Source organism: Triticum urartu, chromosome 5 (genome assembly GCF_003073215.2).
Source record: "Triticum urartu cultivar G1812 chromosome 5, Tu2.1, whole genome shotgun sequence".
Taxonomy (NCBI): Eukaryota; Viridiplantae; Streptophyta; class Magnoliopsida; order Poales; family Poaceae; genus Triticum; species Triticum urartu.
The window spans coordinates 425,584,348-425,611,414 of NC_053026.1; the positions used below are offsets into that span (position 1 = coordinate 425,584,348).

The 27,067-nt window shown below is 47.9% G+C and overlaps 3 protein-coding genes across 3 annotated transcripts; 2 read left to right on the plus strand and 1 right to left on the minus strand.

The window, feature by feature from the left end:
- Window positions 1-1,247: 1,247 nt before the first annotated feature.
- Window positions 1,248-3,047, plus strand: LOC125509503 (AAA-ATPase At5g57480-like). The gene has a single exon (XM_048674484.1). It carries the CDS (start codon window positions 1,413-1,415, stop codon window positions 2,955-2,957), a length of 1,545 nt encoding a protein of 514 aa, XP_048530441.1. The 5' UTR covers window positions 1,248-1,412; the 3' UTR covers window positions 2,958-3,047.
- A 75-nt stretch (window positions 3,048-3,122) lies between these two features.
- LOC125509504 (putative cyclin-dependent kinase F-2) lies at window positions 3,123-5,094 on the plus strand. Its single transcript, XM_048674485.1, has one exon. The coding sequence runs from the start codon at window positions 3,263-3,265 to the stop codon at window positions 4,631-4,633; it is 1,371 nt and encodes a 456-aa protein (XP_048530442.1). The 5' UTR covers window positions 3,123-3,262; the 3' UTR covers window positions 4,634-5,094.
- Window positions 5,095-5,199: 105 nt separating this feature from the next.
- LOC125509505 (uncharacterized protein C227.17c-like) lies at window positions 5,200-10,223 on the minus strand. The gene is made up of 2 exons (XM_048674486.1): window positions 10,126-10,223; window positions 5,200-5,863 (listed from the first exon to the last, which is right to left on the minus strand). The coding sequence occupies exon 2, from the start codon at window positions 5,853-5,855 to the stop codon at window positions 5,478-5,480; it is 378 nt and encodes a 125-aa protein (XP_048530443.1). The 5' UTR covers window positions 5,856-5,863; window positions 10,126-10,223; the 3' UTR covers window positions 5,200-5,477.
- Between the last annotated feature and the right edge of the window lie 16,844 nt (window positions 10,224-27,067).

The window sequence follows — 27,067 nt, forward strand, 5'->3', positions numbered from 1 at the left end:
GGATGGAGGGGAAGGCTTGGTTGCACAGGTAATGACATCAACCTGTTAAGGAACTGACTGACCCAAATATATGGCCAGTCGAAAAAAAACAGCCTAAAATAACTCAGAGGGAGAGCAGAAAAAAGGAGCACGAATCTTAAAACAAAAGTCAACGACCAAAAAGGCAATTGGGCGAAAATCGATTTTTAGGTGATTTACATATAGCTAAAGTGATGCAAGAAATACCCAAGTAAAAAATGTAAAATATATAAAGAAAAGCAAAGGCAAAAACACATACAACAAAAAAACATGCAATGTGTACCGGGTATACCTGGCCAAACCTCGGGCCGAGCCGGGATTCAGGCCGGGCCTAGCCAAGCCTGAGCCAAAAAACCTAGGCCTGAGCCCGGCCCGGCCCAGCCATCGGGCCTAGTTTTTGGGCCCAAGCCTGGCCCGAACATGCAAAAGCCCACCGGGCCTCGGGCCTCGGACCGGGCCCTTTCAAAAAACTGCAAAAATGACGGGCCCGGGCCCGGCCCGGCCAGGCCACCGGGCTCAAAATCTAGGCCCGAGCCCAGCCCGCGAGCAGCGTCGGGCCGGGCCGGGTCGGGCTTTTTCGGGCCGGGCCGGGCTGCCCATGGCCAGGTCTAGTAACGGGCTTCAAGCCCAATAGGAAAAACGACTTACCACAAACAAGGGCAAGTCAAAAATTTAGTCTAAGAAAAAGTCAATTTACCCCAAACAATGGCAAGTCAAAATCTAAGCCACGAAATAATTCACTTACCCCAAACATGAGCAAATCAAAATTAGGCTAAGAAGCCATGAAACAACACAGGAAAAAAATAGCACAAATCTTGGAAAAAAAAACTTGACGATCAGAAAATTGACTTATTCATATTTAATACAGTTTTGCTAAAGCACATCTAGATGTGCTCTAAGTATTGCACATCTAAGTCCTATCTCATTGATTTTACGTTAAGATTCATGCAAGCATTTTCTTTTATCTTTCGTCTTTTTCTTTCTATTTAATAATCATGTGACCTACATATAGCTAAAGTTTAATTAGACTGCCTTGAAAAGACCTTTATAAAGCACATTTCAACACAATTTTATTGACAAGTGTTATGATTCAAATAGTTTTCTTACCCCATCCTATCTACCTTTTGGTGCATGCATACATGCTGTCATTCAGGCTAAAAAAAACAGTATTTGCATCAGTGCACACCTCCTTTTGATCCTTTCCATCCTCCTCCTCTGACCCTCCCCCCTCTCTTTATAACTGAGCTCCCTTCACCTGGCTTCACACAACTGCAAGATAATCCAAAACCCCAGTGACACTACGCTGTTGTCCCAAAGCCCAAGGTGGCAGCATCAAGCAACTGAGCAGCAGCAGCAGCAGCAAAGCTGAGCTTGAAAGCTCCACTCCCACAGTAATGGAGTTCTTGTCGCAGATGTGGTCGCTCCTGGGCCTCCTCACCATCCTGCAGAACGTCCTCCCCACGCAGCTCCTCTCCCTCCTCCACTCGCTCTGGCAGTCGCTCCAGGACTCGCTCACGCCCTACTCCTACTTCGACGTGCCCGAGTTCCTCGGCTCCGCCGCCGTCGAGCCCAACGCGCTCTACCGCCACGTCCAGCTCTACCTCCACCGCTCCCTGCTCCTCTCCTCCCCTTCGCCTCCCCGCCTCACGCTCTCGCTGCCGCGCTCCGTCGCGGGCAATGCCGGCGCGGCCGCCGCGTCGCCGTCCGTGTCGCTGTCCCCGAACCACTCGGTGCCCGACGCCTTCAACGGCCACCGCGCCGTGTGGACGCACCACGCCGACACGCTCCAGGACTCGCTCGAGGAGCGCCGGTCCTTCTCGCTGCGCCTCCCCAAGAGGCACGCCGCGGCGGTGCTCCCGGCGTACCTGGCGCACCTCGCCGCCGCCGCGGACAGCCTGGAGCGCTCGTCGCGGGCGAGGAGGCTGCACACCAACGCCGCGTCTCCGCGCGGCTCGGCGTCGTGGTCGTCGGTGCCGTTCTGCCACCCGTCCACGTTCGAGACGCTCGCGCTGGACCCGGACCTCAAGGCGCGCCTCCTGGCCGACCTCACGGCGTTCGCCGACGGGAGGGAGTTCTACCGCCGGACTGGGAGGCCGTGGAAGCGCGGGTACCTCCTCCACGGCCCGCCTGGCTCCGGCAAGTCTTCGCTGATCGCCGCCATGGCGAACCACCTCCGGTACGACGTGTTCGACCTCGAGCTCACCCGCGTCACCACCAACGCCGACCTCCGCGCGCTCCTCATCCAGACGACCAACCGCTCGCTCATTGTCATCGAGGACATCGACTGCTCCCTCCACCTCACCGGCGACCGCGGCCTGGCCTCCACGAGGCGGCACAAGAGACGCCGCGCGGCCGCCTCCGATGACTCGTCCGACTCGGACGACGACGTCATGGGCGCCGACAACCACCGGGGGAAGGTGACCCTCTCCGGGCTGCTCAACTTCACCGACGGCCTGTGGTCGTGCTGCGGCGAGGAGCGCATCATCGTGTTCACGACGAACCACGTGGACGGCATCGACCCGGCGCTGCTGCGGCCGGGGAGGATGGACGTGCACGTGCGCCTGGGCCCGTGCGGCGCGCACGCCATGCGCGAGCTGGTGGAGCGGTACGTCGGCGCCGGCGTCGGCGACCAGGACATGCTGGACGCGGCGGAGGGCTGCATACGGGAGGGCGCGGAGATGACGCCGGCCGAGGTGGGCGAGGTGCTGCTGAGGAACAGAGACGAGCCGGAGACGGCGGTGACGGAGCTGGCGGGCGAGCTGAAGGCCAGGGTGAACGAGGCCGACGATCTCCAGTGGGAGGACTCGGCGGCGGAGCTCTCCGACGAGTCGCCGACGAAGAAAGGCAGGAAGGGGTTCGGCGGGTGGGAGGGCAAGGTCAGGATCTTGGGGAGGCTTCGGAGCCTCACCAAGTCGGACTCCGGCCGGAGAGGCGTGTAGCTCCGATTACGTCTAGCTTGCGTTTTAGGTTAGGCAACAATGGAGCGCATCTTCACAAGTTTCATGTATTGGTTTGATGGTTTCTTGTAAGCTATAGTAGCCATGATCGACGGCTTCATGGCCGAGCAATATTCGAACCTCGCTCTGCGCGCGCACGTACCGACGTACGGCACCGGACTGGACGGCTTATACTTGCCCGGCACGAGCCTCCCCTCCCCTCCCCTCCCATCCCACGTATACTTGAACCTCGCCCATACCTTCCTTCTCACGTAGTCTCGCTTACGGGAGCTGGCGCCGGTTGCACCATGACCGGCGACGAGCACGCCGGCAAGGCGCGTCCAGCCCGCGGGATTCGTTCCTTTCGAACCTGCAGAATTCTATGGATCTTCGTAGAAATATCACTGGGAATACTGGTGATCTTCAAGAACCTGTGGATTCGGTTACGGTTGGCAGAAGCACAGCCCACGCTGACGCTTCCCTCCGCTGGCACCGCCGGCAAGACGACCATGACGGCCGCGCGAGTAGCCGACATATTCGCCATGATCGACGTCCACGCCGCCGCGGGGACAATGAGCGGCAAGCTGGTCGAGGCAATATGCGCCATGATCAACGATGCCTGCCACGACGACGCAAAGGACTTGCATGGCCAGAAAGGGAGAAGGCGGCGCGAGCGCGACGCCGGCATCGGCAGCACCCGCTGCTACAAGCAGATGCGCAGGCTCGGCAAGGGCTCCAGCGGCCGCGTCGTCATGGCGCAGCACCGCGACACCGGCCAGACGGTCGCCCTCAAGACCATCCACGCGCGCGGCGGCGCGAGGCGCCCCAACGTCGGCGACCTGCTCAAGGAGGCCTGCGTCCTGACGGCGTGCCGCGGGCACCCCAACCTCGTCGGCCTCCACGCCATCGTGCGCGACCCAGGCACCAGGCAGTACTGCCTCGTCATGGACTACGTCGGGCCCAGCCTGTTCCATGCTCTGGACAGGCACGTGGAAGAGCACGGCCGCGCGTTCCCTGAGGCCGACGTGCGCCGGGTCATGCGGCAGCTGCTCACGGGCGCCGCGGCGATGCACGAGCGCGGCATCATTCACAGGGACATTAAGACTGCGAACATCCTCATCGGAGAAGACGGCGGCGTCGTCAAATTCTGCGACTACGGGCTGGCAATGCCCACGGCCAAGGCAGAGCCGCCGTACGGGCTGGCCGGGACGATCCCCTACATGGCGCCCGAGATGCTGCTGGAGAAGCCGGAGTACGACGCGGCCGTCGACCTGTGGTCGCTCGGGTGCGTCATGGCAGAGATGCTCTCCGGCGAGGAGTTGTTCAGCGGGGAAAAGACGACGGGCCAGGTCGGCAAGATACTCGATGTACTCGGTGCGCCGGGCAAGAAAACGTGGCAGCACTTGGAGTCCGCGCTCCGAGCTGACGAGGTGCGGCAATGGCGGGCACGGCAGCGAGAAGTGCGGCGCCATGACCGGCTGCGGGAGCTGTTCCCGGAGGAATTGCTGTCGTGGCACGGATTCCATGTCTTGAAGGGCCTCCTTACCTGCAACCCCAGCAAGAGGCTGACAGCGGCCGCCGCGCTGCGGTGTCCCTGGTTCAAGGTCGACGGCCCTGGGACTGATGATGCTTCCGGTCACGGGTTCGGCGGCACGGCATTAGCCAGGCACACTGCATAGAGAGGAGCAGCAATAGTTAGATGAATTCGCCACACCGGAAAAACAACTAAACAGACGAAAAACCGCTAAGGAATGAATAAGAATGTATAGCTTGTAATGTACAGATATCATAATTCTACTGGAGTGGATTGTACAGTACAGTCCAGGCGATTACTTCAATTAAAGTGTCAAAACGAGTCACTTGCATGTGAAAAACGCAAAAGTAAATAACACAGTCACTTACATATGAAATTTTTTGTTCAAAGAGATAATCTAATTCTTCTAACTTGGAATGAGTGGGTATGCTGCAGACAGGGTAATTTTCCTTGACAGTGTACATGACAGAGGAAGTGCGCAAAGCTGCAGAACCAGGTGTGGTATTTCATAAGATAACAAAAGCAACATTGTCACATATGGATTTGCTTACCATCGAGGGCAGTGGTGACAGCATGGTCTGTTGCCTCCATCAGTTCTAATCCAGGTATCTGCAGCCTGAAATCACTCAGAAATAAATCTCAAAAAAGATCATCAAGAAACAGAAGCAAGCCAAATCTGGCAATCCGATGCTATGCCCATTCTTAACCACATTTGAACTGAAATTAACTAGTCTGCATTTAAAAATTAATGAGAACACACCACAGCACAAACCAAAACATTTATGCCTGATAATAAGCAACTAGGCACAAAGCTAACATCATAGCTGGTGCAAAAAATAGCATAAGAACCACCGTTCAGTTGCCTGCCATGCTTTACAGAACATGATTAGGGTATCCTTCCATCCAAGGTTCCAATTATTTACCCTGTCAGGGTAACTCAAGTTTGAACAAAGACCGGTGGTAATAAGCACAGCGCACCAAAAGCACAATCAACGCTTCTTCGGTGCAGCAGATTTGGGAGGAGGCGCAGGAGAACCTGCAGTCTTTGGCGGCGACGACATCATCACCCTGTGCTTGTACATCTTCCACCAGTTCGCTGATGCCTCGTCGACAGTCCGGTAGGTCCAGAAGTGCGGCCTGGCCTTCTCCCGCGCCATGAGCATCTCCTCTACCTCTGCCTTCGACTTCGTCTTGAGCGTGAGACAGTCGACGAGATCGCGCCACTTGCTGGAGCAGTTGTCAAAAACCCCGTAGCGGTAATAGTTCTGCATCTGGTGGAATGGTGAGTAGCAGGACCATAGTGCATTGAAGTACTTTATGCAGTCCAGTCGTGATGGCGGACGGTTGGGGTTCTCTTCGGGCTCCATGCTTCTAACTGCCAACCAAGAAATGGATTTACATGTGAGACATAGCCGCATTCCTAGAACCACAAGAAAAAACAGAAATACTGAAGGAATATGGATCAGAAGGAATGATGACTCTTCTAACCTTCCTTGCTGCTGCTGGCACAGAGGCTTGGGGTAGAAGAGGACGAGCTAGAGCTACTGGACAAGCCCTATTTCAACAGAGGTATCAGATTTGGAAGGAGTAGGTGTGGCTAAGCACAAGTGAGCATACATACAAATAATATTATAAGCTATCCAAACATAGTGTTACAAAATTAAATTTCTGAATAAGTTTAAACAAAATAAACTATGAAGCACATATTCTCACAAGATTCACTAATTAGTACTCCCTCCGTCCCAAAATAAGTGACTCAACTTTGTGTAAGTGACTCAACTTTGTGAAGTTGAGTCACTTATTTTGGGACGGAGGGAGTAGGTAATTACTAAGCACAAGTGGCACAGATAGGACTGCATCAGGGGTCAGCTTTGAGCCCTTATCTTTTTGCCTTGGTGATGGATGAGGTCACAAGGGATATACAAGGAGATATCCCATGGTGTATGCTCTTTGCGGATGATGTGGTGCTAGTTGACGATAGTCGGACAAGGGTAAATAGGAAGTTAGAGTTATGGAGACAAACCTTGGAATTGAAAGGGTTTAGGCTCAGTAGAACCAAAACCGAGTACATGATGTGCGGTTTCAGTACTACTAGGTGTGAGGAGGAGGAGATTAGCCTTGATGGGCAGGTGGTGCCTCAGAAGGACACCTTTCGATATTTGGGGTCAATGATGCAGGAGGATGGGGGTATTGATAAAGATGTGAACCATCGAATCAAAGCCGGATGGATGAAGTGGCGCCAAGCTTCTGGCATTCTCTATGACAAGAGAGTGCCACAAAAGCTAAAAGGCAAGTTCTACAGGACGGCAGTTCGACCCGCAATGTTGTATGGTGCTGAGTGTTGGCCGGCTAAAAGGCGACATGTACAACAATTAGGTGTGGCGGAGATGCGTATGTTGAGATGGATGTGTGGCCACACGAAGAAGGATCGAGTCCGGAATGATGATATACGAGATAGAGTTGGGGCAGCACCAATTGAAGAGAAGCTTGTCCAACATCGTCTGAGATGGTTTGGGCATATTCAGCGCAGGCCTCCAGAAGCTCCAGTGCATAGCGGACGGCTAAACCGTGCGGAGAATGTCAAGGGAGGTCGGGGTAGACTGAATTTGACATGGGAGGAGTCCGTTAAGAGAGACCAGAAGGATTGGAGTATCACCAAAGAACTAGCTATGGAAAGGGATGCGTGGAAGCATGCTATCCATGTGCCAGAGCCATCAGTTGGTCGCGAGATCTTATGGGTTTCACATCTAACCTACCCCAACTTGTTTGGGACTAAAGGCTTTGTTGTTGGTGTTGTTGGTGTTGTTGTTGTTGTTGTTGTTGTAAGGATCACTTTCTAGCAAGCTTATCCTTCAACCATTCTCCATTTAGCTTTCTTGTAGTGTTCTTGAATCTTGATGGCTACTAAAATGGACCACAGCATGATACTACACATATTTCGGGAAAGATCGGCCATGATGGAAATATGAGGGCAATCTTAATAATGCATGACACTGAATGCTCAGATTATTATACTGAGGGCACTTCCAGTGCATCGTATCTTAAGCTGTATCCAACAGCATAAAATAGGTGTTAGATACAGCTTTCCTAGCGGAATGTATGTTAGTGTTGTATCTAAAGTTGCTGCCATCTAAATGTTTTGTGATCAAAACTATTGTTTTAATCTTGTACCCTGTTTGCGTCAACGCTAAATAGGAGGAAGATGCAGACTTTGTGCTTCCGGTGTCCTGGCATGTATATGCTACAGCTGTTGTACAAATTTTCTGCAATAATTGACATAAGCTCCAGTACAAGTTTGTGCAGTAGATACTAGATAGACTAAAGCTCTAGTACAAATTTGTGAAAGTAACAACTGAAGAGGGAAAACAAGCTTCATAGTTCAACAAAAACAACCTGGGAGTTGAGTAGAGCCCAACATCAGTACTCCCTCTGTAAAGAAATATAAGACTTTTTAGATCACTACTTTAGTAATATAAAAAATCTTATATTTCTTTACAGAGGGAGTACAACGGAAGAGATTAAACAAGATTCAGAGTTCAATATTTTCAAGTTTCAGAATTTGGGGTTCATGAGCAAGACCATACATACCAGTGAACTAAATTGGCATGCACTTTACTTAGTTCAAATGATAAAAAATGTGGTCTGTGTTAGCCTAGACGAGAAACAGCATTTAAAGACTGCTTCACTCTTCACATCTATTTTCCTTATGATGTTCTGAAACTATATAGAATGGTAAACAAACAGAATCATGTCTGGGTATCCATGTGAAATAATTGGCTGGCTTACTTAATTAGACTTCTTAGTAAAAAAGGATTGGGGGAAGCCTAAAATAGAAGACTACACACAGTGCAATTTTTTTGACAGTGGACAAAGATGGAGACGAAATAACGATGATCCATTGGAACTAAAAAAAGAACCACTGGAAAACTAAGAACAGAGAATGACGGACACATGGCACTGATTCGTAATATAACAGAACCATGGAATTAACCATACAAAAATCAAGCACTCGATATGGCTGATTCTGTATAGATGCTGCACTTATTCGGTCCTCATTCCCATACCGGTGCCGAGGTACTCCGGGAATCTAGTAGCTACCTGGGGTGAGGAGCGAGGAGGGGAAGTCACAGCGGCTGGAGTGTTGTGGGCGGTGAGGAGGGTGCGTGACAGCCAGATCTGAGGGCGTGGATGGATCGCACAGGATCAGGAACCACTTGCCTACGATATGGTCCTTTGGTGGCAGACTCTAGAAACTATGGAAACTGATGAGACCATGATGCTAATTAGTAATCAATTTGAATCTAAGCAACTATCCCCTCGACCACCGCACATAAATCACCATTCTCATCTGTACAGATCTGAAGTTCTGAACAAGATTACAACACACTTTTGCCTGCTAGTATGTTTACAGTCAGGAATGAACAGTCCGATCTATCATCTTAGCCTCAGACGCTGTACCTCGTGGAGAATGGCATAGGTAGGTTTGTGGAGTTGTACTTGTCAGAGGAGAAGGTGGTAAAGGGGCAGCGCCTCCAACGGAAAGACGGGAGACTGAGTGGCTGCTCCAACGAAGGTCCTAAAGGAGGCTACTCGTGTTCCCTTACAACCTTTAGGTCTCATTTGGCAAGAAGGGTCTTCAAGCCCCTAGAGGATTGGGGATTAGAGGGGATTTGGTGATCCCCTCCCTTACACCCCATCCCCTCAATTCCCCTCGCATCCTCAATCCCCTTCTTACAAAAAGAACTTGTTTGGTAGGCAGGGTTTGTTATTCTAAGATAAGATAGTGCAAAATAGCAGTACTACAGTTAAAAATCCAATCTTTACAACTTAAATAGCTCTAGTGGCGAGCTTTAGAAAGACCGGATATTAAACAAGGTAATGTAACTCTGTCTCATGTATTTGCAGAATGCAGAAGCTATTATTTATATCAAATCTCCTAATAAGCAGTGCTCAATAACCATGGAAACACATCTCAGATGCTGAATAAACCATGGTCAACGAGAATTGTATTTTTATGTAATCCTCAAGCTAAATTAATCAAACTGAATAATTAGCAGAACTAAAGTCAAAGGGAAGCTAAGCTTATGTGATTGCGTGTCCACTTTTAAGCCACAAATTACCAGTGCGAAGCAATGTCAAATACGGAGTCTATCATCAGTTGACAGAATAGAACTACTAGGCTAGAAAGCTGAAGAAGTTTGGGGGAATTCTGACTGATAAAGATAAGATGCCATGTAGTATGAGCTAAGACTGTCCAAATACTTGCTCGTCTCTGCTTAACCAAGAACTAGGTTCCATCAAGTACTACTAATAAAATTAATCTCTAGATAAGAAGATCCTTCACAAAGAAAGAAAGAAAGAAAGAAAGAGGGGGGCAATGGTGGAACCAAACAGATCAGCAGATGCCAAGAACGCTACCACTGCCGTGAGAAAGAAGAAGCTACCCAAGACATAGGAGGAGAAGCTATCGGAGGGCGGCAGAAGCAGAGCGGCCGCGCATCACCACCAGCGCGCCGTCACAGCAAACAAATCAAGAAGGCGAGGACGGCGGCCGTGGCGGGGCTCAGCGGTGGCGGTGCGTACGCTATCCTACTGGACTGGACGGGGTTGGGAGGGGAGGGGGAGACTCGGAATTACCGGCTAGTTTGCCGGAGGAGGGACGCCGGCGTCGATGAGCCGGCGGCGGCGGGTCGAGGAGGCTGCGTAAGTCTCGTGATTTTTTTCCGTTCCTCTCGACCCTTTTTCCTCGAGGATCGCGGGAGCTGGGCCGTTGGGCTCTCTGGACAATCTTGATGCGCCGGCCCAGCAAGGACCCAGTGCAGAACGTTCGATGTGCGGTTTACATCCGTTTTTATTTTTGCCTTCGTTCGTTTCATGCACCGGCCCTCTGGTGGCAGCTTTGTATCCGTGTTTTTTTTTTATCTTTTTTCGAGAAAACTTTCATTCTATTCATTTTCAATCATTAGCAAAAAATGTCCGTGCGTTGCAACAGGGAAAGTAGTTTATATTCAAGTTTATTTATGATAATATATGCATAAATACATTCATTTTTCATGCAATTTTTAGTCAATTTTTTTCAAGATCCAAAATTTTCTAAATAAGACATGCTAATCTCATAGAATATTTCTTTACGTACATCAACATACTTTCCCCCATGAAAGAAAATAAAGTTAGGAACTTCTCCTTAAAAGAAATTAGGAACTCAATAAAGTTTAGCCAATACCGCTCACAAAATTCCGAGTTGGGTAATATAACATAGAAAAGCGAGAGTTCATGTTGGACACACCAGGGACTTCGAGTCCGACTCCTCAGTGACACATCCAATGCTAATTACAACGTGTTATACAATTAATTCACAGTGATCAATACAAAAAATAAATTATATTGGATCCTTTCATTATTAGAAAAAAAAGAGCCCAGCATGTTTTCACAAAGACCAACAAAACATGCTCGTAAGTAGTAATCTCAAGGATACTTTTATAATATTCAATTGAGAAAACTTCACAAAATGAACATTGTTAGCTGGTTAATTTGATTCTTAACGACACTTATCTTGGTTCATTTTTTGTTTTGAGAGGTTTCTTGGTAAGTTTTAATATTAGAATAAGCAGAAAGCTCACATAAACTCATATAAGCCTAGGATCCATAAGCAATGCAAATAGAATTGCAAGATAGCAACAATATTATTTCACAAAAAAATATAGCAACAATATTTAGTGCAAATTCATGAATGTAATTTTTTTGCAGGTGAAATTCATGAATGTAATTAAGATTACTATATTTAGCTGGTTCATATGATTGTCTGCAACACTAAATGCATGCACACTATATGATGTCCAGGACACCAAAACTAATGACATTAGGATACTGATTTCCCATACAAAGAGTTGAAAGTAAAAAATATTACTTCACACTGTCCGTGTATACTGCAGGAAAGCAGCAGACATCTTACTGCTTGCAAACTGTCGTATACATATTCATGAACTCATGCCATGGAAAAGGATCGGGTTGCCTGCCAAGGAGTCATGCACCATAAAAATCAGTAAATTCAAGAGAAGCACTGCCTATAACAAAAGCACACACATATTAATAATCAAACTCTTAGCGTTCATCACGTTGGTGAGTAGTGCCACGGAGGCTGTTGCTATTGGCGAGTAGGTGTAGGGGTCAAGAAGTGATGGCTCTTCAGAAACCTAATCAATGTAAGTAGTGCTTCAGCAAACCTTGGACCTGTAGGTAGTAGTGCTGCTTCGGCGACAGCTGAACTCGAAACGTGCCTGCGAGTTCCTCCACACAGCAACCTGCCCGACAACGGGAACGTCTCTGGTCGGCTTCAAACTGATGGCGCCAGGTGCCACCTCCTCCGCTGTATCCACAACCGTGAGAAAGATTTGTTAGCTAGTTCACTTTGAGTTCACTTTGGTGTGATAACGCATCAATCAATCAAGACAACTAAATTGAGTAGATCAAACTCATTCCTAACTGGCCCATCTAGACATGTGAGACCTGGAGGAGAAAGCTTCAAGGCTTAACTACGAACTTACCAAGACACACAAGGAGATAAGGGCAGCCACATACTACTACGACCCATGCATCTCCAACATCGACTACGGCGAGGGACACGTCATGGTGCTCCACCGCATCATGATGGCCCATGGCCTCGTCGCCTTCTACGGTCTCCTCAAAGACATGAGTCGCCTCCTCACCAGGCCGGCCGGGCCAGAGGAGCCGCTTGTGTTTCACGACCAGAAATACGTCGACCTCCTCTGCAACCTCACCCCGGCGGGTATATCAGTGACGACGATCTCCAGCGAACTGCTGAGGAGCATGGCATCGGCACCATGCGCCGCCAGGACGGCGCCTGCTCGAACGACAACCTTGTCATCGACAGCCTCCTAGGACCTAGGGTAATGCCTGGCCTACGCCGGTGGGTCGCTGGCCGTGGCGTGCGCGCTCGGCGGCGGCCACTAAATTGGTCCGGCAGCATGCACCATGCATGCCCTGGCCACGCCAATAGCTTCAGCTATGTCAACGACATCGTTCTCGCCATCAACCAACTCCTCACCCGCTTCCGGCGCGTGCTGCACATGGACATCGACGCGCACCATGTGGACACAGCCCAACCTTGGTGCTCGTGTTGCCGCTGGCCAGGGTGTGGACGCGGGCGCTGCCGCCGATAGCGGGCCTGACTCGTGCAGGCGGCCCTTGTCTCCGGCATTGCCCTCCTCTCTCGAGCTGCGGTGGCAGCTCCGTCGTGACGGTTGTTGAGGTACCTATCATGAGACATCCAACAAGTCAAGGTGCTTGCATGCAGATTCGATCAAGAGGAAGACCAAGGAGATCCAACGTTGTATGGCTGCCTCACAAGTCGCTGCCATCGTAGCAAGCTGCCGCACCAGCCGCGAGATCTCTCGAGGCCGCACCCAGATCCGCCAGTTTTCCTCTCGCCGCCACCGTGCCTCGCACCGCCGGAGGAACGGGGGAACGGGCAGGCGGCCGGCGGTGGCGGCACGCGGCGGAGGGGCGTGGGCCGGCTGCGGCAACGTGTGGTGTGGGCCAACGGCACGCTGGAGCATGGAAGGGGTGGCGGCGTGCTGGTAAGGTAGTCAAGCACGGCGCTGTCCGGAATTGGTCGATGGTGGAAAGCAATGGCAGGTGAGTGAGATCGAAAGAGACAGAGCTGTGGGGGGAAAGCAGCGGTCGATCGACTTTTTAGTTCCCCACTCGTGTTCGTGCTGGAGATGAACTGCTCCTTCGTGAGCGAGACATACGGCCACGTATTTTTTTTCTGTTCCAGGCTGACTCCCATAGGGACTGCGGGTTGAACAGAAAAAAATAGCAGAGGCTTTTTCGCAAAAATGCGACGACGGTTAACCCGAGAGACTCAACTCGTGCTTTATTATTCGAAAACACTAACGCCCACACATGTGGGTGTCTGGCAACTCGCCCACACGCATGGATCCTCGTCCAACCAATTCTGCACGAATCTTGGCGTGTTCTAGCCGTTTTTGTGTGCCACGTAGGACTAAACTGGTGTGTGGACATTCATCCGGTTGGCCACACGGCCTTTTTCACCACACGGGGGGCTAGTGTGTGGGCGTTTAACAATTCGCCCACACACCAGTTTTCACGCACGCAGAGGGGGCTGGTGTGTGGGCGTTTATCACTTCGCCCACACGCCCGTTTCCTCGCCCACACCCAAAGCTGGCAGTTGCCATGTGTTTCTGCAGGGTACATGGCAACTGCCCTAGCTTTGCTTGTAAGCAGATGGCAACTCTCTTTTACCCGAGTTGCCATGTGTTTTTGCATGGTATATGGCAACTGCCCTAGAGTGCACGTAAGCAGATGGCAACTCTTTCTCTTTACATGGCAATTGCCCTAGCGTGCTTGTGAGCACACGGCAACTCTCTCTTTTACCCGAACATATTTTTTTGCCATGCCTTTTTGTAATGCTACATGGAAACTGCCTATTGTTAGTGGGTGGCAACTCTTAAAGTTTTGAACTCATGGCACTGCAGTAGACCAGACCATACATGGCAACTACAGTTGAGCAACCATGACCACTGTAGTTGTCCGACATGGCAACCGAAGTTCAGTGACATGGCAACTACAGTTAAACGAACATGGACGAGGGTCTGGACCATGGCAACTGCAGGACACGCGGTGACTGTCACGCGGGGCGTGCGGGACCACGAGGTACGAGGCCTGACGTATGGGGCGTGTGGGCGTTATCTATTTCGCCCACACGCACGCGTGTGAGAGGGATTGAGAGGGGGAAAAAGAGGTGTGTGGGCATTACTTGTTCTGCCCACACGTAGGTGTGTGGGCTATTCCTCTTATACACCACACAAAATGTGTGGGCGGACCCCCTAACGCCCACACGTGTGGCACTTATCGGCGTCCTTATTATTAGGGAAAGATATGACAGTATAACAAACATCAGAAATAATAAAAATCACCTCCATATTCATAAAACCACATAGGGCCGACTACATGCACTGAAGCGAGCCAAAGGCACACCGCCGTCATCGCGCCTCCGTCGCAGGAGTCAGGCAAAACTTATTGTAGTAGACAGTCAGGAAGTCATCATGCTAAGGCCCCATAGGACCAGCGCAGCAGAACAGAAACCGCTGTCGATGAAGAGTAGCGTAGATCGGAAGGATCCAACCTGAAGAAACACACCTCCACACGCCCACGAATGATGCTAGACACAGCATCGGGACGGGGGCTGGGCGGGGAGAATCTTATTCCATCTTCAGGGAGCCGCCGCCATATCGTCTTCTTGAACAGGACACAAACCATAACAAAACTCAAAGGAATATCTAAAAACAGATCCCTCCTGCCGGCAAGGGCCGGGATCCACCGCATCGCCATGGTTGTAAGGCCACCGGAGACGAGGCGGATCGGCGGCGTTGCCGGAGGAAGGAAGAGGAACCCTAAACTTTTCTTGGGGGAGGAGGCCTGATACGTCTCCAACGTATCTATAATTTATGAAGTATTCATGCTATTATATTATCAACCTTGGATGTTTTATATGCATTTATATGCTATTTTATATGATTTTTGGGACTAACCTATTAACCTAGTGCCCGGTGCCAGTTTCTGTTTTTCCTTGTTTTTGAGTTTTACAGAAAAGGAATATCAAACGGAGTCCAATTGACGTGCCAATTTTTGACGATTTTTTATGGACCAAAAGAAGACCCCGGAGTAAAAGAGTTGGGCCAGAGAGTCCCGGGGCGTCCACGAGGGTGGGGGCGCCCCCCCAGGCGCGTGGGCCTGCCTCGTGGATGCCTCGGGCACCTCCTTGACGTGAGACCGACGCCAAAAGTTCCTATAAATACAGAAACTTCGGAAAATTAACCTAGATCGGGAGTTCCATCGCCAGAAGCCTCTGTAGCCACCGAAAACCAATCTAGGCCCTCTCTGGCACCCTGTCGGAGGGGGCCATCATCACCGGAGGGCATGGAGGAGGATCTCGAAGGGGCCATCATCACCATGAAGGCCAAGGACCAGAGGGGGAACCTCTCCCCATCTAGGGGGGAGGCCATGGAGGAGGAAGCACAAGGGGGAGAACCTCTCCTCCTCTCTCTCGGTGGCACCGGAGTGCCATCGGGAGGGGAATCGTCGCCGCGGTGATTGTCTTCATCAATATCACCATCCTCATATCTTTTACGCGGTCCATTCTCCCGCACCCCGCTGTAATCCCTACTTGAACATGGTGCTTTATGCCACATATTATGATCCAATGATGTGTTGCCATCCTATGATGTTTTGAGTAGATATCTTTTGCATTTGGGTTGATTGATGATCTAGATTGGTATGAGTTGTATGTTTTACTTTGATGCTGGCCTATGGTGTCCTCCGTGTCGCGCAAGCGTGAGGGGTTCCCGCTGTAGGGTGTTGCAATACTTTCATGATTCGCTTATAGTGGGTTGGTGAGTGACTTAAACACAAACCCGAGTAAGGGGGTTGTTGCGTATGGGAATAAAGAGGACTTGATGCTTTAATGCTATGGTTGGGTTACCTTAATGATCTTTAGTAGTTGCGGATGCTTGCTAGAGTTCCAAACATAAGTGCATGTGATCCAAGTAGAGAAAGTATGTTAGATTATGCCTCTCCCTCATATGAAACTGCAATAGTGATTACCGGTCTTGTTAAGGATTGCTTAGGACAATTCCGCACACCGATCCACCATTATTCCACACTCGCTATTTATAATATTTAGTAATATATTCTAACTTTATGATAACAACACATACTTTTATATTTTAGCTCTCCGATATCATACAAAGTTATCCACTTCATACCCACAACGTAGTTTTATTTCTCATTGCTAGTTGGAAGCAAACGTTCGGTGTACGTAGAGTCATATCAGTGGCAGATAGGGCTTGAGAGAATATTGATCTTACCTTTAGCTCCTTGTGGGTTCGACACTCCATACTTATCACTTCCACCTTTGGAAATTGCTATGATGATTCCCTCCACTTGGGGATTATCAAGGCCGCTACGTGAGACACTACGAGTACATGTTGTTTTTATCTTTGCATCTACTAACGAACATGTCTGTGTGTTGTAACAGGAGAAAAAAACTACAAGCTCCTAGCATAATAAGCATGGCTAAAAACCTACCCATAGATCCATATTGTCTATTTCAACACAGTGCATCACCCCATGTTGTCGTTTATCCTTCTTTTCGCCTTCACTGACCTGATCAAAATGCATCCATACTTGGTCAATCCCAACGATGATGATCTCATCCACCGCTGCACACCGGCCATTGAACCACGTCATTTCAAGTGAATAACCGATAGTTTTAAAAATAATCTCATCGAGCTGGATGTGATGGTTGCCCTTCCTGAGCTACGGCTTAGAGCATCTCTAGCAGACCACGCAAAAGTCTTTTACAGTTTGCGGAAAAGTGCATATGCAGGCCGGCGTGGGCGAGGTCAGACTCAGACCCCGCAAAATGGACCCGTAAAAGAGGATATTCGGTGAATATGCTCTTTTACGGGTCAGCTACATGGGGTCTGCTTGGGCACCGCCACGTCTGTTGGGGAACGTAGCAGAAATTCAAAATTTTCTACGCATCACCAAGATCAATCTATGGAGTAATCTAGCAACGAGGGGAAGGAGAGTGCATCTACATACCCTTGTAGATCGCTAAGCGGAAGCGTTCAAGTGAACGGGGTTGATGGAGTCATACTCGTCGTGATCCAAATCACCGATGATCCTAGTGCCGAACGGACGGCACCTCCGTGTTCAACACACGTACAGCCCGGTGACGTCTCCTACGCCTTGATCCAGCAAGGGGAGAAGGAGAGGTTGGGGAAGACTCCATCCAGCAGCAGCACGACGGCGTGGTGATGGTGGAGGAGCGTGGTACTCCAGCAGGGCTTCGCCAAGCACCGCAAGAGACGAGGAGGGAGAGGGGTAGGGCTGCGCCAAGGAGATGGTCTCATGTGTATGGCAGCCCAAAACCCCCCCACTATATATAGGGGAAAGGGAGGGGCTGCGCCCCCACCTAGGTTTCCACCCCTAGGGGTGGCGGCCAGCCCTAGATCCCATCTAGGGGGTGGCCAAGGGGGGAGAGAGGGGGGCGCACCACTAGGTGGGCCTTAGGCCCATCTGAGCCTAGGGTTTCCCCCTTTTCTCTTCTCTCTTCGCCTTGGGCCCTGGTGGGGGGGGGGAGCACCAGCCCACCTGGGGCTGGTCCCCCTTCACACTTGGCCCATGCAGCCCTTTGGGGCAGGTAGCCCCACCTGGTGGACCCCCGGGACCCTCCCGGTGGTCCCGGTATGTTACCGATAGCACCCGAAACTTTTCCGATGACCAAAACAGGACTTCCCATATATAAATCTTTACCTCCAGACCATTCCGGAACTCCTCGTGATGTCCGGGATCTCATCCGGGACTCCGAACAACATTCGGTAACCACGTATATCTATTCCCTATAACCCTAGCGTCATCGAACCTTAAGTGTGTAGACCCTACGGGTTCGGGAACCATGCAGACATGACCGAGACAACTCTCCGGTCAATAACCAACAGCGGGATCTGGATATACCCATGTTGGCTCCCACATGTTCCACGATGATCTCATCGGATGAACCACGATGTCGAGGATTCAATCAATTCCGTATTCAATTCCCTTTGTCCAGCGGTATTGTACTTGCCCGAGATTCGATCGTCGGTATCCCGATACCTTGTTCAATCTCGTTACTGGCAAGTCTCTTTACTCGTTCCGTAACACATCATCCCGTGATCAACTCCTTGGTCACATTGTGCACATTATGATGATGTCCTACCGAGTGGGCCCAGAGATACCTCTCCGTTTACACGGAGTGACAAATCCCAGTCTCGATTCGTGCCAACCCAACAGACACTTTCGGAGATACCTGTAGTGAACCTTTATAGCCACCCAGTTACGTTGTGACGTTTGGTACACCCAAAGCATTCCTACGGTATCCGGGAGTTGCACAATCTCATGGTCTAAGGAAATGATACTTGACATTAGAAAAGTTTTAGCATACGAACTACATGATCTTTGTGCTAGGCTTAGGATTGGGTCTTGTCCATCACATCATTCTCCTAATGATGTGATCCTGTTATCAACGACATCCAATGTCCATGGCCAGGAAACCGTAACCATCTATTGATCAACGAGCTAGTCAACTAGAGGCTTACTAGGGACATGGTGTTGTCTATTTATCCACACATGTATCTGAGTTTCCTATCAATACAATTCTAGCAAGGGTAATAAACGATTATCATGAACAATGAAATATAATAATAATAACTAATTTATTATTGCCTCTAGGGCATATTTCCAACAACGTCGACCCGCAAACTGAAGACGCCGAATTATCGAATTTGACATTGGTTCCAACAAATAAGTTCAAATTCAAACAACATAACACATTTCACGCACAAATAAAAGCTTCAGTTTAGTAGGACAAACGCAAAAGAGGGTCTTGCAAAAGTGACAACCACGTCCGGCATCATCTTGGTCGATCTTCACTCCGCGCCATCGAGTCCATGGAGTTCATCGGAACCACCGAATCCACCTCCGGTGCTTGTTCCAACTCCTGCACCGAAATCATCGACATTGATACCATATGGAGCAGAGAAAACATCTCTGGCCGCACTGGCCGACGCAACCATTCTCCTCGTTAAGATTTCTCTCCTTGCCATATCATGCCATTATTTGGTGAAGTCATCCATGTCATTGCGGTTCATTGTCATGATCTTGTTCTCTTCGGCGAGCAACTTGGACATGGCTTTGTTTTCAGCGGCACATGCTCTTCTCTCCTCAATGGCCCCTTTGCGTAGCCCCTCTTCCTTGAGCAATTGCCATTTTTCTTGCTTCTCCCTTGCCTTCTTCTGGACAACTCTTTCTTGATCTCCAACGACTTCAACAACATCAACTCATTTGATTGCACCATGACATCAATCTTCTCCCTCAAGCTCGATGCTTCGTGCTCTCTCTTCATATTCTCCTTAGTCTTTTTGTCGCCATCGGGCTTGTTCAAATTTCTTGGGCCATCATCAGTCTCATCTTCATCCATGTTTGTAAGTGAACCTCTCTTCGGTGGGCATTCTTTGTTAATCAACTTCCACTTCTCGCACTCTTTGAGCAAGTCCCAACAATGCTCTAGTTTGAAGAATTTGCCTTTCCGAAGCTTCCATGTCTTTGTATCTATGTTGGGAATTTTTTTACTACACAATTTGAACAAAGTTAAATGATGCAATCATTTCATACGATGTGCACAACTTGAACAAAGTCAAAACGAACTCACATAGTCGGATTCCGCGGTTCCACTTGGAGGTGCATTGCGTACTTGCTCCAAGCTAGCTGTCCAACGGCTGCAAATAGGCTTGATCACATTCCAACGCCCTTGAAGCGACCGAAATGTGCGTGGAGTCCTATTGGGGTACTTTTCCATCATGCGGAAGTATTGATCTTTGATCCTTTGCCAATACCTCTTGGCGGTTTGAGAAGTACCCATGCATGCATCAAGAGACACCGCACTCCATGCCCTGATCAAGATTCTATCTTCCAAGATCGTGTAGTTCTTCGATCTCTAGCTTTTCCTAGTTTTTGTTTCGACTGCTCATACGCCCCCTCATCGATCTCCTCCACTTCTTCCTCACCATCATGATCATCCACGCCGCCTTTGTTTCATTGTAGTCGAATGTGGCGAACGGGGCTTGATCGATGTCAGCAACATTGGTGTCCAACAAGTTCACGAACTCGGCAGTTGCATTGTTCGAACCGCCGCTATAGTGAACGACAACAAGTCACGAGCTATCACAAATGGCGAAAGCAAAGAAAATTGCCATGACCGAAGACGCATACCTTCCGGCCATTTCGTCAAACACCTCGCTTGTGGTGGGAGCAGCACAGTTGAGCGGCATCGCCGGGGAACCACTTTCCGGGGCGGGGGGAGTGGATGAAGGAGTCGGCTTCTTTGTAGCCTGAATCTTCTTCCGCTTTACGTCGGAGACCTTGCCGACCTTCTCTGCCGCCGGCCGGGATCGCGCAGCGGCATTGGCGCCCGGAGCGCGGGCCTTCACGGCGGGGGCAGCTGGATTCCCACCCTGCATGACCACGTTGTCCTGCTGCTTGCGGGCAGGTGCAGCGGTGCCTTGGGCGACGGCGGGGCCAACATGGCTGGTGACGAGATCCTCCTGAGGGGATTGAGCGTGCGCGACCTCGATGGTGACGGGGGACAGCAGGGAGTCATCCATGGCGGCGAAGGAAGCAGGGAGTCATCCATGGCGGCGAAGGACGGCCGGGGAAGATGCACCGGAGCGTGAGGTGGCGGGGCAATGGTGGTGGAGGGTGGGGGAGCAGGAACAACCACGCGTAAATGTCCCTCCCGCCAAATCTCGCTGCGGATTGGGGCCAAGCTCGGGTCGTCCTCCCACCCCGTGAATCTAGAGGTCGGGGGAGATCTTTTGCCGCGCCCCGTAAAAATTTTACGGGTTGGATGCGAATGCGGTGTCTGATCGGGTAGGTTTTCCTGCGCCGACCCGTATTTTGACGGTTATTTTACGGGTCGAGGCAGGATGCGGGGTCTGCTGGAGATGTTCTTACACCTAGTCCATACACTATCCCTCATACATTCGCTCATTTTTAGATTGTATATATGTTTTTCAAAATGTACTAACATTCTTTTAAAATACATAAACACTTTTTAAATCACATGAACTCTATTAACGAAGCATGAATATATTTTAGGTTACGAATATATTTTTAGCATGTGAACACTTAGAATTACATGAATTTTTTTAGGAAAAGGGTTAACAATTTTCAAATTGTATGGACATTATTTTAATACATGAACACTATTTTTAAACTACATAAACATTTTAAATGCATGGACGGTTTTTAAAAATTACATAACATTTTTCAGAAGTCACAAAAACATTTTAAATAATACAGAAATTAGAATGCATGAAAACACATATTAATTGGATTTGGAGTGTAGAAAGTGATCAGCTTACACGTACATGCACCTAAGTTTTTTTCTTGATATAGTGAATGGGAAAAAAGCTATTCTCAAAGTGCAACATGACCATAATACGCCCATGGTCTGGTCGGACGGCAAACTGCATATAACATCTACGCATAAAACTAGGCTCTGATACCACTGTCGGGAAACGTAGTAATTTCAAAAAAATTCCTATGCACACGCAGGATCATGGTGATGCATAGCAACGAGAGGGGAGAGTGTTGTCTACGTACCCTCGTAGACCATAAGCGGAAGCGTTTATCAACGCGGTTGATGTAGTCGTACACTTTCACGATCCGTCCCGATCAAGTACCGAACGTACGGCACCTCCGTGTTCAGCACACGTTCAGCTCAATGACGTCCTCGCCTTCTCGATCTGGCAAGAGGGGCGAAGTAGTAGATGAGTTCCGGCAGCACGACAGCGTGGTGACGGTGTTGGTAAATAACAACCTCCGCAGGGTTTCGCCTAAGCACTACGAAAACTATGACGGAGGATAAACTAGAGGGAACGGGGTAGCCGACACACGGCTTTGTGTTTCTTGATGTCTTGGGTGCTAGCCCTACCCCTCTATTTATATGTTGAGCCTTGGGGTCGAAACTTGGAGTAAAATCCTCCACAAAGTCGGTTTCTCCCGAAAGGCAAGAGTCCTTCTCGGACTCTAGGGACAGACGCCAGGGTTCCCGGCGTCTGGACCCAGACGCCAGGGACCCTGGCGTCTGGCCCCTGAACTCCGCAAAACTTCCTTTTGCGCTTTCCAAAAATCTTGTGGGCTTTCCCCTTTGGCCTAAATAAAGTGTTCTCGTACCCAAACATTTCGGAAAACATCGGAACCCCTTCCAGTGAATTCCGGAACCCTTCCGGAGTCCAAACACTATTATTCCATATATCAATCTTTATCTCTGGACCATTCTGGAGTTCCTCGTCATGTCCGTGATCTTATCCGAAACTCCGAACAACATTCGGTTACCAACTTACATAACTCATAAATACTATATCGTCAACGAATGTTAAGCGTGCGGACCCTACGGGTTCGAGAACTATGTAGACATGACCGAGACACTTCTCTGGTCAATAACCAATAGCGAAACTTGGATGCCCATATTGGCTCCTACATATTCTACGAAGATCTTTATCGGTCTAACCGCATAACAACATACGTTGTTCCCTTTGTCATCGGTATGTTACTTGCCCGAGATTTGATCGTCGGTATCTCAATACCTAGTTCAATCTCGTTACCGGCAAGTCTGTTTACTCGTTCCATGATACATCATCCCACAACTAACTCATTACTTACAATGCTTGCAAGGCTTATAGTGATGTGTATTACCGAGTGGGCCCAGTGATACCTCTCCGACAATCGAAGTGACAAATTCTAATCTCGAAATACGCCAACTCAACAAGTACCTTCGGAGACACCTGTAGAGCACCTTTATAATCTCCCAGTTACGTTGTGACATTTGGTAACACACAAAGTGTTCCTCCGGTAAATGGGAGTTGCATAATCTCATAGTCATAGGAACATGTATAAGTCATGAAGAAAGCAATAGCAACAAACTAAACGATCAAGTGCTAAGCTAATGGAATGGGTCAAGTCAATCACATCATTCTCCTAATGATGTGATCCCGTTAATCAAATGACAACTCATGTCTATGGTTAGGAAACTTAACCATCTTTGATTAACGAGCTAGTCAAGTAGAGGCATACTAGTGACACTATGTTTGTCTATGTATTCACACGTGTATTATGTTTCCGGTTAATACAATTCTAGCATGAATAATAAACATTTATCATGAAATAAGGAAATAAAAAATAACTTTATTATTGCCTCTAGGGCATATTTCCTTCAGTCTCCCACTTGCACTAGAGTCAATAATCTAGTTCACATCGCCATGTGATTTAACACCAATAGTTCACATCACCATGTGATTAACACCCATAGTTCACATCGTCATGTGACCAACACCCAAAGAGTTTACTAGAGTCAATAATCTAGTTCACATCGCTATGTGATTAACAACCAAAGAGTACTAAGGTGTTATCAAGTTTTGCTTGTGAGAGAAGTTTAGTCTACGGGTCTGCCACATTCAGATCTGTATGTATTTTGCAAATTTCTATGTCAACAATGCTCTGCACGAAGCTACTCTAGCTAATTGCTCCCACTTTCAAAATGTATCCAGATTGAGACTTAGATTCATCTTGATCAGTGTCAAAATTTGCATCGACGTAACCCTTTACGACGAACCTTTTGTCACCTCCATAATCAGGAAACATATCCTTATTCCACTAAGGATAATTTTGACCGCTGTCCAGTGATCTACTTCTAGATCACTATTTTACTCCCTTGCTAAACTCAGTGTAGGGTATACAATAGATCTGGTACATAGCATGGCATACTTTATAGAAACTATGGTTGAGGCATAGGGAATGACTTTCATTCTCTTTCTATCTTCTGCCTTGGTCGGGCTTTGAGTCTTACTCAATTTCACACCTTGTAACACAGGTAAGAACTCTTTCTTTGACTGTTCCATTTTGAACTACTTCAAAATCTTATCAAGGTATGTACTCACTTGAAAAAACTTATCAAGCGTCTTGATCTATCTCTATGGATCTTGATGCTCAATATGTAAGTAGCTTCATCGAGGTCTTTATTTGAAAAACTCCTTTCAAATACTCCTTTATGCTTTCCAGAAAATTCTACATTATTTCCGATCAACAATATGTCATTCACATATACTTATCAGAAATGCTGTAGTGCTCCCACTCACTTTCTTGTAAATACAGGCTTCACCGCAAGTCTGTATAAAACCATATACTTTGATCACTTTATCAAAGCATATATTCCAACTCTGAGATGCTTGCACCAGTCCATAGATGGATCACTGGAGCTTGCTCACTTTGTTAGCACCTTTAGGATCGACAAAACCTTTTGGTTGCATCATATACAACTCTTCTTTAAGAAATACATTAAGGAATGTAGTTTTGACATCCATTTGCCAGATTTCATAAAATGTGGCAATTTGCTAACATGATTCGGACAGACTTTTAAGCATCGATACGAGTGAGAAAATCTCATCGTGGTCAACACCTTGAACTTTGTCAAAAACCTTTTTCGACAAGTCTAGCTTTGTAGATAGTAACACTACTATCAGCGTCCGTCTTCCTCTTGAAGATCCATTTATTCTCAATTGCTTGCCGATCATCGGGCAAGTCAACCAAAGTCCACACTTTGTTCTCATACATGGATCCCATCTCAGATTTCATGGCCTCAAGCCATTTTTGCGGAATCTGGGCTCATCATCGCTTCCTCATAGTTCGTAGGTTCGTCATGGTCAATTAACATGACCTCCAGAACATGATTACCGTACCACTCTGGTGCGGATTTCACTCTGGTTGACCTACGAGGTTCGGTAGTAACTTGATCTTGAAGTTACATGATCATCATCATTAGCTTCCTCACTAATTGGTGTAGGAGTCACAGAAACAGATTTCTGTGATGAACTACTTTCCAATAAGGGAGCAGGTACAGTTACCTCATCAAGTTCCACTTTCCTCCCACTCACTTCTTTCGAGAGAAACTCCTTCTCTAGAAAGGATCCATTCTCAGCCACAAATATCTTGCCTTCAGATCTGTGATAGAAGGTGTACCAATAGTTACTTTTGGGTATCCTATGAAGACACACTTCTCCGACTTGGGTTTGAGTTTATCAAGATGAAACTTTTCCACATAAGCATCGCAACCCCAAACTTTAAGAAACAACAGCTTAGGTTTCTTGCTAAACCATAGTTCATACGGTGTCGTCTCAACGGATTGAGATGGTGCCCTTTTATAATGTGAATGCAGCTGTCTCTAATGCATAACCCGAAAATGATAGTGGTACATCACTAAGAGACATCATAGATCACACCATATCTAGTAAAGTACGATTACGACGTTCGGACACACCATTTTGCTGTGGTGTTCCGGGTGGCGTGAGTTGCGAAACTATTCTGCATTGTTTTAAATGTAGACCAAACTTATAACTCAAATATTCTCCTCCACGATCAGATCATAGAAACTTTATTTTCTTGTTACGATGATTTTCCACTTCACTCTGAAATTCTTTGAACATTTCAAATGTTTCAGACTTATGTTTCATTAAGTAGATATACCCATATCTGCTGAAATCATCTATGAATGTGAGAAAATAATGATACCCGCCGCGAGCCTCAATATTCATCGGACCACATACATCAGTATGTATGACTTCCAACAAATCTGTTGCTCGCTCTATAGTTCTGGAGAACGGCGTTTTAGTCATCTTGCCCATAAGGCATGGTTCGCAAGTACCAAGTGATTCATAATCAAGTGATTCCAAAAGTCCATCGGTATGGAGTTTCTTCATGCGCTTTATACCAATATGACCCAAATGGCAGTGCCACAAATAAGTTGCATTATCATTATCAACTCTGCGTCTTTTGGCTTCAATATTATGAATATGTGTATCACTACGATCGAGATTCAATAAACCATTCACCTTGGGTGTATGATCATTGAAGGTTTTATTCATGTAAATAGAACAAAAATTATTCTCTGACTTTAAATGAATAACCGTATTGCAATAAACATGATCAAATCATATTCATGCTTAATGCAAACACCAAATAACATTTATTTAGGTTCAACACTAATCCCGAAAGTATAGGGAGTGTGCGATGATGATCATATCAATCTTGAAACCACTTCCAACACACATCGTTACTTCACCCTTAACTAGTCTCTGTTCATTCTGCAATTTCCGTTTCGAGTTACTAATCTCAGCAACTGAACTAGTATCAAATACTGAGGGGTTGCTATAAACACTAGTAAAGTACACATCAGTAACATGTATATCAAACATACCTTTGTTCACTTTGCCATCCTTCTTATCCGCCAAATACTTGGGGCAGTTCTGCTTCCAGTAACTAGTCCCTTTGCAGTAGAAGCACTTAGTCTCAGGCTTAGGTCTAGACTTGGGCTTATTCACTTGAGCAGTAACTTGCTTGCCGTTCTGCTTGAAGTTCCCCTTCTTCCCTTTGCCCTTTTCTTGAAACTAGTGGTCTTGTCAACCATCAACACTTGATGCTTTTCTTGATTTCTACCTTCGTCGATTTCTGCATCACGAAGAGCTTGGGAATCGTTTCCGTTATCCCTTGCATATTATAGTTCATCACTAAGTTCTAGTAACTTGGTGATAGTGACTAGAGAACTTTGTCAATTACTATATTATCTGGAAGATTAACTCCCACTTGATTTAAGCAATTGCAGTACCCAGACAATCTGAGCACATGCTCACTGGTTGAGCTATTCTCCTCCATCTTTGTAGGCAAAGTACTGTCAGAGGTCTCCTACCTCTTGACACGGGTATGAGTATGAAATACTAATTTCAACTCTTGGAACATCTTATATGCTCCATGGCATTCAAAACATTTTTGAAGTCCCGGTTCTAAGCTATAAAGCATGGTGCACTAAACTATCAAGTAGTCATCATACCGAGCTTTGCTAAACGTTCATAATGTGTGCATATGCTCCTGCAATAGGTCTGTC

Bases quoted from the DNA above. Each gene is read 5' to 3' on its own strand.
- LOC125509503 (XM_048674484.1), top strand. From the start codon at position 1,413: ATGGAGTTCTTGTCGCAGATGTGGTCGCTCCTGGGCCTCCTCACCATC.
- LOC125509504 (XM_048674485.1), top strand. From the start codon at position 3,263: ATGACCGGCGACGAGCACGCCGGCAAGGCGCGTCCAGCCCGCGGGATT.
- LOC125509505 (XM_048674486.1), bottom strand. From the start codon at position 5,855: ATGGAGCCCGAAGAGAACCCCAACCGTCCGCCATCACGACTGGACTGC.